The sequence below is a fragment of the Mustela erminea genome, chromosome 14 (assembly GCF_009829155.1).
Source record: "Mustela erminea isolate mMusErm1 chromosome 14, mMusErm1.Pri, whole genome shotgun sequence".
Lineage (NCBI taxonomy): Eukaryota > Metazoa > Chordata > Mammalia > Carnivora > Mustelidae > Mustela > Mustela erminea.
This window is the reverse complement of record NC_045627.1, coordinates 7075605-7089116: the sequence shown is the minus strand read 5'-3', so window position 1 is coordinate 7089116 and position 13512 is coordinate 7075605. Positions and strand designations below refer to the sequence as shown.

General features: G+C 36.5%; 1 protein-coding gene across 6 annotated transcripts in view; it reads left to right on the top strand.

Annotated features, from left to right (window-relative positions):
* ARID4B (AT-rich interaction domain 4B) overlaps window positions 1-13512 on the top strand; it is a 146735-nt gene that overhangs the window by 110470 nt on the left and 22753 nt on the right. For all 6 annotated transcript variants that reach the window (XR_004278522.1, XM_032312142.1, XM_032312144.1 and 3 more), the window contains 2 exons: window positions 7441-7525; window positions 10242-10440. Coding sequence is in view for 5 of the 6 variants with exons in the window: in XM_032312142.1 (XP_032168033.1) it covers window positions 7441-7525; window positions 10242-10440 (284 nt within the window). In the remaining variant the exon portion in view is untranslated. The remainder of the gene's footprint in view (window positions 1-7440; window positions 7526-10241; window positions 10441-13512) is intronic.

Here is a 13512-nt window from a genome sequence, read left to right as displayed (position 1 = left end):
ATGGGGGGCTCAATCCCAGGAACCCTGATCATGACCTGAGCGAAAGGCAGAGGCTTAACCCCCTGAGCCACCCAGGCGCTCCGAGGATAGGGAGTCTTTTTGACCAAGACTTCCAATTCCATTTGCATGTTTTTCCTCCTGTGTCCCGTTCTTTTTTTCTTCATACCTCACTGTCATGTTTGCAAACTCTCAACTTCCTTAACTCTCTCACAGTCTCCCAGCTTACTCACTTTCTAGGATGGAAAACATACTAAATTAAAAAATACTCTGGTAGTCAAAGGACTGTGTTGCCACTCATGTGAAAAATTCTTGTGCAGTATGAAGGCGCTTTGTATCAGATAGTCCTGTCTGTAGAGACATATAGTGAATGAAGTGAACATAGTAATTTGTACTTTAAAAATACGACTTTTGAGTTGACTAGTTTTTCAGTGCAAGTGAATATAAATATTTCCTTCATAAACAAAGATGAGTAACTTGGTTCTTTTTGCACTCAGGTGGGCTTTCTTTCTTTGTATTTATTTAAAAGTGTTTACTGAATTGAACCTGTTCCATTCAGTAGTTTTTGTAGGTTGGCAGGTACATTTAATGTAAAACATAAACATGGACCTGTTCATTTGGTGGTTTTGTAGATAGGTAGGCTCATTGGTATATTTGTCTAACTGTGCATAGATACCAATCCCCTGAACTTATCAAATGTTAATGAAGTAAACTTTTCAGGTACTTTTAAGTCAGTATCTGCGTCACAAAATACAGTGAATGCCTCAGTTGTTAACCATTTGCAGTGATCTCTATAAATGAGCCTGGTACAATGCTTTGTGATGTGTTCTTAACATTACATATTACCTCTGCCTAAAGACCTATACCTTTGTTTCATTTTACAGAGTTAAACTCTTCAGGAAAACCAGTTGATATAATTACAATACCATGTCCAATACACTGCTTGTGTCAAATATTAAATATGTTTATGCTATACTATCCAAATTATTCTCGTTCTGTTATATTCTTTATTATGCTGAGCACCATTCTGTGTCTTTAATGTGGATTTAATATTAAGTGCTATATGAAGTGGAAATATGAAATGTTAATGGCATGCTTAGAATTTTATTTTTCAATAGTATAATGCTTTATTTTTGTTTCATTATATCTTAACATGACAGAAGGCGTTAAATTTATGTTCAGTGGGTCTTTTATAAATTTTGCTTTAGATATTCTCTCATTAAAAATATATGTATAAATTGAGGTTATTACAGAAAATTCATAAAGTAAGCAAATATGGATTAAATGGATTATAAAATTTTAAATTTAATAGCTGTTGCTGTTTTTCATGTGACTTGGTCTTTTTTCCTATTACAGTGTCATACATTTTTTTTCTATATATTTTTTTACTTTAAGAAGGGGGAAAAATTTCTTTCCTTGCTAAGAGAGCCTAAATTTCCACTTTAGATGTGAGGTTTTTAAAATCTTAGTTATATGACATTCATTAACTTTTTATATATAGATAGGTAAGATACAAAGTACGTAATTATTCAGCTGTTACTAAGTGAGTCTGTCTAATCATTACAGAAAATAAAATACAGATGATTTCAGTGTTTTATCTAAATTAATGGCTGGCTTTTAGATTTTTTGTAATTTGTATACATGTTTCAAATAGTGAGCTTTTTAATATGTCAGCTTGGTTTTTTTATGAAATTATTTTAAAAATATTTTTATTCTGCATGTAAATTTTTTTTAATATCTAAGGTTATGTCTTTTGGGGTATGTCTTAATACACGCTGCTAATATTCCTTTGAAAAGTGGTTTGGTTGGGTCATGAAGAACCGAAATCTGAATTGATGTGGGCAACAGAACCATTTTGGTTTCTTACCTGGTTGACTAACATTGTTTTCCGTTTTTATCATTGCCAAGTAATTTCTTAGATGATTTGCCAACACATCCAAACAAAAATCAGAAAGCTGTTTTTCTCTGGTGAGAGCAAGTATGTTATGGTCTCTGAATGGTTCCTTCTAGCTTTGTATGCATATTTTAATTCAACACATTTAAAAAATTCAAATATCTATATGGCTGCTGCTTTCAAGGTTGAGAAGGTTTGTATTGTTACTTCTGTAATTACTGCTTGCTGTTGTCTTCTGTTACATGGTAAGCTCCTTGTGGAAAGGAGCAGTGCTGCTTTCGTTCCTGAATACCCAGTGCCTAGGGCAGAATCCATCACATAAATAGTACCTAAGAAGCATTTATCAAATGAATAAGCCCTCATGCATACTTTTATATATGTATATATATATATAGTTTCATATAATTTTTTACTTTAGGGATCATCTGGTCCAGCTTCTTCATTCTATATAGGACAGGGAGCAGACGTTTTTAAGTTAAATGACTTGCTCATGTGTCTTTTCTTTCATGTTCCATTAGTTGAATGTTAGTAGAGATATTCTCAGGTATACCATATACATTCTTTGAAAATATCTTCCTTAATATTTTAAATATCTGATGAGATACTTATCTAGATTTCATCCTTTAATTACAGTAGATTTATTAATCATTGAAAAAGTATGGTCTAATTAGTAACAGACTTAATTTTCTGTTCAGTATTTTTTTTTAATTCACTGTTTGCTTTAATATTTGTTTTTCAATATTTGTTTTTATTTATTTTTAAAGTTTTTATTTATTTGAGAGCAAGAGCGAGTGAGAGAGTTCACATGCACACACAAGCAGGGGAAGTAGTGGGAGAGGGAGAAATAGGCTCCCTGCTGAGTACGGAGGCCAATGAGGGGCTCTGTCCCAGGACCCCAGGACCACAACCTGAGCCAAAGGCAGATGCTCAGCCACCCCGGTGTGCCTCAATATTTGTTTTTAAATGGAAGAATTTAGTAATCTTTTCATTGTGCCCTGGCAAACTATATTTCCTTTTCTCACAAAGGGGCCAGTTACTGGCTTGTGATCATAATTTATAAAGGTAATGTCTAATTTAAGGCAGGACAGTTTTTACAATAATCCAAACTGCCTGGCTTGCTTCAGACATCCTCACAGCATTCTCTTATTGCTTGGATCTAAAGCTGCAAGTCATTTTGTTTGTAAGCCCACTGCTTAGCTTGCATTGTCTCCTGGTTCTCAGACTACATGACCACTAAACATGACAACTGACAGCAACAGGCCCACTAACCTTGAAGAGTGATCTAGGTATTTAATGAGAAAAAGTGGTTTCCCTGAAGTCTGAAGGCATGTTCCCCTAAGTAACTGTTAAGGAGTGCTCTTCCTATGCAGTGGAGAGACCCCATCAAAATATGCCCTTGATTCCCTCTGTGGTACTTAGAGCAGAATTGAGAACATTGGAGAGTCCCTGACTGTCACAGCCAAGCAAAGGATGGCATGCCTGCGTATTTGAGGATATGTGAGAAAAGGACTAGAAACGTTTTCAAATTAAAAACAAAAAACAAAAAACTGTATTGCATTGAGTTATTAAGATTCTTAATGTTCTTTAAGAATGTATTTTGAAGCATGAATGGATATCTTTCTTAATATGTTACTCTAAGGAGAAATTGAGAAACTAGTTTATGGTATTCTTTTTCTTAGCTGCAATTTTCTGCTCTTTGCCACTTCCAATAATTTCGGTTTTTATGGTATTCAAGATAGTTGGATTTGAGCTGAATTTTCTCATTTTCTGTCTTCATTGATTACTTTCTTACTCTGCCCACAGTAATTGTATGGTCTCTTTAATATAAAATACACTGTATTAAAAGTCAATGTTTATATAGAATGAACATCATCAACTTCTTGTAGTTCTGAACTAGATTCCTTTCATTCAAGTGTTTATTCTTGGTATTTGATAGGGAGTCAGAGATCTTGACCCATTAATATTGCCTCCTTTATTTAAATTACCTGGCACTAGGAAAGTCAAAATTAAATTGGCCTACCTCTTTCTTTTATATGAGTTAGTGTCGGAAAAGTTTTGGTATTGTTTTGTTTTGAGCACCGGTTTTTGTTTTTCTCCCACGTGAACTTTCGTGTCTCTCCTTTCTGTTCTTTGAAAGTACTCTGTAGGGGCGCCTGGGTGGCTCAGTGGGTTAAGCTGCTGCCTTCGGCTCGGGTCATGATCTCAGGGTCCTGGGATCAAGTCCCGCATCGGGCTCTCTGCTCAGCAGGGAGCCTGCTTCCTCCTCTCTCTCTGCCTGCCTCTCTGCCTACTTGTGATTTCTCTCTGTCAAATAAATAAATAAAATCTTTAAAAAAAAAAAAAAGAAAGAAAGTACTCTGTAAAGAAAATGGAACACTTGCATGATACTCTGAGTAATTGCATAAAGGGAAGGAACATTAATTATTTTTAAAATACAGTGATCAGTTAACAGCTCTCAGTTTATTCTCTAATCTTTGTTCCTTGTAAGAGTAATCAAAAACTAAAATGCTATTTAAAACCTCATTAAGTTTTGAAATATTTGTCTGGGTTAATGTTTGTGTCAATGATCTCAACTTTATTTGGTAAGGGCATTTATAATATGAAAGCTCTCCCTTAATCAAAATTCTCACGTTGTTTTCAGTTCTCCCTCATCACAGGTTGTGCATTCTTAATGTGGCTTTTCTATCTGCTGATCTACTTACTATTCTTTTCTCTGTTCTTACTCTGGATAGGACCTGCCATCTGTGCCCTCTACCATTATTCTGGTATTGACCAGAATGTCTTAAGAGGCAGTCCCTTAACCCATTTTTCTCTAACTCCCGACCTCATGCTTTTTTGGCAAACCTATTGCTTGCAGAGTCAGTTTACTTCCATGGTTTGAGTTTTCTTAATCTGTGAAGTAAATTCATTGATAGATTTTTAAGGCATGTTCTAGTTCTAAAGGTTATTAATTATAATAACAATAAAAATATTGTGTTACTACATTTTATTAAAAATAGAGAATAAGTCTGGCCGAGAAAAGAACAAATCTAAAAGAATAGTGTCAGAACAGGGGAATACCTAAACAAGCAAAAAACACTGAGAAATTAGAACAGAAAGAGGCAAATAATACAGGAGTAATAATATTAACTAATATTTATAGGACTGTAAGTTACCATGTATGAAGTACCTATTATTTCAATAGGAAACATATTTAAAGAATTTTCCAAGGCATCTCTTAAAACCATACAGAATACTCATTATTTTAAAACAAAACTGTCATCCAAGATAGTAAGACCATAGTATTTAAATACTGTTATTCCAGTATTTTATAAGTGTGTATAGTTCCTTTCATCTAATTCCAAAATTTGTCTTTTTTCTTTTCTGCTTGGTCCAATGCTCTTTACACATTCCACAGTCTCTACTTTAAGTTCTTCTGATAGCCAGTCTTCTTATAGGACTCTTCAGAAAATGGTGACCAGTTAGCGTATGTACACTGGTGGAGCTTAGGTGGTGGGCATCATCCTGTACCAAGGCAGCAGCTGTTACTTTAATGATGTGCATGTTTCTTTTACCTTGTTCCTAAGAGAATATCCATTCTCTGTGACTCATAAATCTTTCTCCCTCATGATGAACATTTCAGCTATTGAGGCAATAACTGTTTTTGTTTTTGTTTTTTGCTTTTTTTCTTTCTTTTTTTTTTTTTTTTGCTTATTTGATGTATTTGACAAGTCTAGAATATCATGGTGATGATCTTAAGTTGCAACTACTGTTTTGTCCTAATTTGAAATATAATTCATGCCAAAAACCCAAATTGAATAGTAAAAATGTCTCATATTACAAACTAACTACGTAACAGATAGTTTTGAGTAAAGAAAGGTAAAAAATAATATATCCTTGTTTAGTTTACGTTGATGTTAGGTATAAGTAACCATCATGAACTGTCTTCAGTTATCTCATAAGAAGATAGCTTGTTTTGTTTTCTTTTAAACAAAGTACGCAGCATTAACTTCCATAACTATATCCAAGTAAGACCCACTTCTAGACATTTACATTCAGCTTTGCGAAGGGCAGAGATACTATATTTTCTCTTCATTTTCCACCTTCATTCCAGTTTTGGAAGGAACTAAATAGCTTTCATCTCAAGCATAAGGCAATTTTCAGTATTCATGGGAAAGTTAAAAGTACTGTAAATATTTAGGAAGGTGATACCATGCCAGTATAAATACCAAAAGGGATGTGTTGAGTAGAATAATATTTGTTTTAAAACTTTTTGAAGTTCTTACTATGTTTGATTATTAAAAACTAGATGTGCTGTGCAGTCTTATTTTTTTCTTTTTTAAACACAGTCTTATTTGATACAGAATACACTGAGTCTGATGTAGAGAATGGCTTGATAAGGGCCACATAACCAGCCCCCGGGAAGTTCTAGGAAGACTTTCCTAGAGCGCATTCCATTCTTCCTTATTATCTCTAATTATCGCTGTGGCCCTCAGCAGCTTCCAGCAGATACAGACCTAATCCCTTGCCTGGGGGGTGTGCCCTAGGCCCTAGGAAAGCCAGTGTTTGCACCAGCAGTAGCACTTTGCGTGGGAGTTGTTACAGGCATACATTTCAGGCCCACTCCGGAGCAAGAATATACTTTCGCAGTTAGGTGATGACCCAGATCATTTAATGCCTGGTTTGGGGCCTCTGTTACATCATTTAGTACTTCTACTAATGAGGACATTTTCATTTAAAAGCTTATTTTTAGTTCTTCATGTTCTGGAGTTAAAAACGCTAGTGAGTTTTCCATTTTCCACAATAAATATATATAACTTTTGAACATAAAAAGATGTTAACTCATTTTTAATGTTTCTTCCTTTCATTTGAGTTTTTACAAAAATAAACTGCCATTCCTTTTTGCTTTAAACAAATAGATTCATTGCAGTGGGGAGTAAGTTGCACCCTGTGAAACTCAGAGAGATTGTCGGCGTTGAGTGGGAAGGCCATCAGAGCCGTTGACTCTTAGCTGGGTGTATATGTAGGAAGCATCTCAGAATATTGAAAAACTTAGCGGAGTAAAGATTTCCTACTATTTTATGAGAAGGTTTTTTTTTTTTTTTTCTGTTGATTTTGCATTGTCTGTAAGTTACAATATTACGCTCTTTTATAACACAATGTCATTTAAAACTAGAGCATATTACCTTAGCTTCCTGATGTGTCTAGGAGGGAAAAATGGTCTACTTGCTGCTTAAAAGCAAAACAGAGTAAGAAAAAAAAATGTAGAAAAAATTGTGGTTTCTTTACGATACAAATTTGGTTTCTTTTAGTTATGGTAACAGGGTAAGGGGTGCTAGTTTAGATGTCAAGAGATCTTTCTGGTCTTGGTTCAGCCAGTAGCTGACATTATGTCCTTGGGCAGATCACTTCATCTCTCTTTTTGGACCTTGGTAGCTTTATTCGTTGAACCAGGAAGTTGACGTTTCCTGTTCTAAAATGTTACGATTCTATTTATGAGTTTCTCTTTAATATGGCATAGTTACTTAAGTGAGGTTTTGTGTACTTATATGAATCTCTTTTAATTTTAGATATGATGAATGGATTAAAGCAGATAAAATAGTAAGACCTGCTGATAAAAACGTGCCAAAGATAAAACATCGGAAGAAAATAAAGGTAAGTGGTTATTTTGCTAAAAGTGCTTTTTTTGCTACATCATAGCTGTTAATTAAAGAACTTTTCCTCTAAAATATGCATTAAGTGTGTGTGTGTGTGTTAGTGTTGGTAGAGATAGCAATACTCAAGAGCAGTGAATTTACCAAATGCTAGATCTGGGTATAGTTAGTATTGTCAGCTTATGGAAAGGTCTTTTGGAAACAGTACTGTACTAAGTGATCTTTGAGGCTTGTTTTAATCCCAGCATTGTGTAAGGCCACCCAGCCAGGTTTCGCTTACTTATTTCCGTCCTTTTTGCCCCTCTCATTTCTAGCTAGGAGCCATAAAATAGTATGACCGGGAGCCTGGCTTTTAGTCTAATGCCTGTAAACTATTCAGGGGAAGAAAAGGAGAGGGTATCTGAAAGCAGAGAAGAGCTGGTGGCCCCAGATCATGCAAGCTTTCCCCAGAGTGATTGTTCTTTTCTCACTGTAAAATTGGATCTGTTCTTCAAGTTTTGGTGTAGCAACCCAGGCGCTACAACTAGGGTTTCTCAAACCCCTTTCATCTCCACTTTTGGTCTTTACTGGGAAGTATGGAAATCAGAATATGTAGTATTATCTTTAGCTACTGGAAGGGTTGTGTGCGAGTGGTGTTAAAAAAGCCCATTTCCACAGACAAAGCAAGTTTTAGAAGGGAGTATTTCTCAGATAGAGGAGGAGGTAGGGATGGGAATATTCATTCTGGGGGCGCCTGGGTAGCTCAGTGGGTTAGGCCTCTGCCTTTCGCCTAGGTCATGATCTCAGGGTCCTGGGATTGAGCCCTGCATCGGGTTCTCTGCTCAGCAGGGAGCCTGCTTCCCCCCTCTCTCTGCCTGCTTCTCTGCCTACTTGTGATCTCTGTCAAATAAATAAATAAAATCTTTGAAAAAAAAAATCATTCCCTAGGGAGTTTTTCCCTAAATATTTATTCTCAGTTCAGTTCTTGCCCCCTCCCAGGGCATATATTACAATTCCTGGTCATTAGGGAAGAATCATGTGAATTTTGGAAAAGCTTTCTAGATAATACTCTTTGATATTACACACTCCTCCCTCACTCTGTCTCATCTGTCTTCTGATAGCCATTAAAAGCCATATTTGAATTCTGAATGGGGTGGACTTTTTCTGCCCTAAGAATACAGGATACATTATGGTCTCTGGAATAAAATAATGAAGTAGTGAAAAGGCTAGCAACAGGAGAAAAAATGGAGCAGCACTAATTACTGATAGGTTGTGGTCATCTACCTGCACATCAGGCTTTTCATTGCATTCTGAGAATTAAGTCTAGATATCTTAAGTGAGTGGCTCTCACACTTGAGCATCTATCACAGTCACCTGGAGGACTTGTTGGAACTCCGATGGCTTGGCTCCATCTCCAGCATTTTATTTTTAAAGATTTTATTTATTTACTTGAAGAGATCACAAGTAGGCAGAGAGGCAGGCAGAGAGGGAGGAGGAAGCAGGCTGAGCAAAGAGCCCGATGCGGGCCTCGATCCCGGGACCCTGAGGTCATGACCTGAGCCAAAGGCAGAGGCTTTAACCCACTGAGTCACCCAGGTGCCCCCATCCCCAGCATTTGTGATTCACTAGATCTGAGGTTGGTTCCGGGAATTTGCATTTCTAACACATTCCAGTAAAATGCTCTTGGTGTCAGTCCAGGAACCACACTTGGAGAACTATTACCCTGAAACATCTGTAATATGTCATGAATTATCTTCTCTGCATCCGGAATGATGATAGTGATGTGCCGCTTTTGAGAGAAGTGTGAAAGTAGTCCCTGAGATTCCGTAGTCTGTCTCTGTGGTGGGACGGCAGAGTTGTCTACTGCTCCGTCATGCTCTGCAGCATCATTTAGGAGGCTCGTCTCAGTGATTTTTCCTATACATTATTTTCAAAACAAATTTAAAAAGTAGTTTCCAGGAAGTATTTTAGTTTGCCTCTCCTCATTTTAGTTGTAAACGGACAGTTTTTTTCGACATGAGGGAGGGAGGTTGCCTTGTGACTTCACTTTTTAAGAGATCATTTGTTTAGAGTTATACCCAGTGTCAGCTAACTGAAGATGTTTGGAATTTTGTCATTCCCAACCAACATTTTATATTGAAAATGTTGGGGCGCCTGGGTGGCTCAGTGGGTTAAGCCGCTGCCTTCGGCTCAGGTCATGATCCCAGGGTCCTGGGATCGAGTCCCGCATCGGGCTCTCTGCTCAGCGGGGAGCCTGCTTCCCTCTCTCTCTCTGCCTGCCTCTCTGTCTACTTGTGAGCTCTCTCTGTCAAATAAATAAATAAAATCTTTAAAAAAAAATTTGTATTGAAAATGTTACACGTTTTGAAACTACCAGGTTGAAATTTTTTTTAGTAAATATTTAAGCCTTTTGGGTTTTAATTTTGAAGAATTTAAGATGTCAGTTATTACCAGTATGTGGTTTGTTAGTCTGAATTGCTTATGGGATCACTTATTTATCTCCACTATTAAAATTTAAATATTAGACAAAAAAGTTTTATTTATCCTACAGTATTTGTTTAAAACTTTGGAAAAACATTTTTGGCTGTTTGTGAGGAGCTTCTTATGTTCTTTATTCTCGTATTATTTAATGATATGTAATAACAACTTTGAATTTAAAATGAGTGTTAACATTGCTACTAATAAATGCTTCATGATAAATTATGGCTAACATGAGATACTTTTTTTTCTTAACCTAGAATAAATTAGATAAAGAAAAAGACAAAGATGAAAAATACTCTCCTAAGAGCTGTAAACTTCGGCGCTTGTCAAAACCGCCTTTCCAGACAAATCCGTCTCCAGAAATGGTATCCAAACTGGATCTTACTGATGCCAAAAACTCTGATACAGCTCATATTAAATCCATAGAAATTACTTCTATCCTTAATGGACTTCAAGGTAAACATAACAAATGTCCTGTTGCATGCAACTCTGTTTTTAGTTGTTACAAGTCAAATTCTATAAAGCCAATTCACTGTTTTTTAATTGGACCATAATTTTGTTTTCTGTTGTTACTTGAAATAAAATCAGCTATTGATTGATTGGAAATATTTCTATCAGTAGTAGACCTAAAGGTGTCATTAAATTTTAGTTACGATTTATTATTCACCCTACCGTACTGTACTGTGGGTTTTTCAGGTACTGTCCTTCTTTGTTGCCAGGTAAAAGCATGGTTTGTCTTATGAAATATTAGACTATATTGTTATACTGAATTTTTTATAAAGAATACCAAACTTTGCTTATCTTGATTACATCTATTCTGATCTTTTTTATGATGGCATTATTGCTTAATACTTAAGGCAGAATGAAGCAGAACTATCAAATAATAAAAATGAGGAAGACTGGAGAGGGGATTTAATCAATTTGACTGTCAGGGAAAGGGGGAAATATGACCTGTTAAATGAAGTATGTTTCTTCATAAAAATATTTGACATTTCTCATGACTTAAGAGTTTGGATTTTTACTCATTTGGAGTAAGACAGATTGTTTTATGTCTCTTAGTTTAGATGGTTATTTACATGAACCAGTTTTATAATGCTATAAATATTCTTAAGTTCAGCCTGTAATTTTCTGATGTATCAGATACATAGATAGTATATCAAAATGTTTACATATATATGTAATTTAAAGAATAATATAAATATGATCATTGGTATGTCTACCATAGTGATGAACAAACAGTATTTATTTAAAAGAATTTTGCATTTCTACCCCAGAATAATTAATATCCTGACTTTTAAAAATTTTTTTTAAAGATTTTATTTATCTGAGCGAGTGGGTGAGAGAGAGCGAGAAGAGAGAGTGAGTGCAAGCAAGGGGAGAGGCAAAGGGAGAAGGAGGAGCAGACTCTTCGCTGAGCAGGGAGCCTGATGCGGGCCTCGATCCCAGGAGCCCAGGATCATGACCCAAGTTGAAGGTGGATGCTTACCCAGCTGAGCCACCCAGGCACCCCTAATATCCTGATTTTAGTGTTATTGTTCCTTTATTTTTCTATAGAACTAAACATATATGTGTGTGTATAAAACATACATTTCTGAAGAGCATATTGTTGAGTTTTTTTTTAATTGAGTAGCAAGCATAAGCCTTGCTGTGTGAGAAAAGGTGCTGTTGCACTCAGATGAAAGCTGCCTGAGAATGTTACCTGAATAGAGTCTGTAGGCCGTATTCTTACTTCATGTTCAGCTTCTCTGAGAGTTTGCAAAATCATCTCTAAGGAAATTCAGTGTGGCAAGGTCATAGAGGCGTTCTGGGATACATTGAGGCCCTCCATGATCCGTACATTTGATGTAATTGTAGTGGATGATGAACAGGTATATGGGAGTAGGAAGCTGCTCTGTATTTTGTGATTTTAGGCCTACCAAAGCCTCTTACACCTTACCTTACACATCTAGCTTTCAGGTGCAGGTCAGAGCAAAATGTTTCTGCTGGGTAGTCAGCTTTCGACATTCCTTTTGACTGTGTGGGGGCAAGCTAAACCTCTTTAAACTCCTTTCGACCATGTGGGGCTTGATCCCGTGTTAGTGATAGTAGTCCTTCACACTACACTGCTAGAATGGACTGGTTTCCTCCTTCATCTGGTATACGGATATCTTCCCGGGGAGATCCCATTCTACAGTCACTCACTCTTCAGAGTACTCCTTGGGATAGCTTTGTTTTGGCATCTCATGTTTTTTAACCCTCCTTGAGCATACAGAACATACTCTCTAGTAACTTTTCAAGAACAAGTGGGTGAGAAGGAGGTAAATTTTGAGAGACTGTGTAAGTCTAAGAAAATCTGTTCTGTGCATGGTTTAGTTGGGTTGAATATTTTTCCTTCAGTATTTTATTGGTATTGTCTTCTTTTCTTCTAATGTTGTTTCTGTGAAGTCCAGAACTCTTCCAATTACTCATTCTTTCTGTGTGACTTGTTTTATTTGTTTTGTTTTGTTTTTCACTTTTTGCTTTTTCCTATCTTTGGAATCTTGAATCTTTGTTTCTAATGTCCTAGAATTTCACAGTGATTATGGCTTATATGGATGTATTTTTATCTACTGTCTTGTGTTCTTGCTAGGCTCTTTTCATTCTAGAGACTTGTGCCTTTCTGTTCCACGTTCTTTTTTTGAATTATTTTGTTGATTATTTCGTCGTCTGCATTTACTGGTTGTGAGAGCATGTGTGTGTGGTTTTTTTCTTGGCTAGTCATTATATCAATATTGTACTTTCTGTAGTATATTCTATTATGTTTCTCTTTCTGGGGTTGGGCTGTTATTAATTATTTCATATTTTTCTTTGATTCCTTTTTTTTTTTTTTTTAAAGATGTATTTATTTGAGAGAAGAGTGTGTGTGCAAGTACACGATCAGGGGAGGGGCAGTGCGAGAGGGAGATGGGAAGACTCCCTGTTGAGTTGGGAGTCTGATGCAGGGCTTGATCCCAGGACCCTGAGATCTATACCTCAGCTGAAATCAAGAGTTGGACGCTTAACTGACTGAGCCAACCAGGTGCCTGTTTTCTCTGACTTGGAAATTTTCTCAACTTCAACTTATGATCCTTTTTTTTTTTTTTTAAAGATTTTATTTATTTGTCAGAGAGAGAGAGGGAGAGAGAGCAAGCACAGGCAGACAGAATGGCAGGCAGAGGCAGAGGGAGAAGCAGGCTCCCTGCCGAGCAGGGCGCCCGATGCGGAGCTCGATCCCAGGACGCTGGGATCATGACCTCAGCCGAAGGCAGCTGCTTAACCAACTGAGCCACCCAGGCGTCCCTACTTCATCTTATGATCCTTTTATTGACTATTAATTTACTGCTCTAATGCTTAGTGACAGCTGTAGTGCTTTTAATTTTCAAGAGCTCTATTTTCTATATGGTCTTGTACCATTTCTGTTCTTTTAAGATGGGTACAACATCTTATCTTTCTGTCTTTGCCCTTTCCAAAGAATGTTATTTGTGTTTGTTCTTCTTTTGCATGGGTTCTTACTTCCAATTTGTTTTTTCC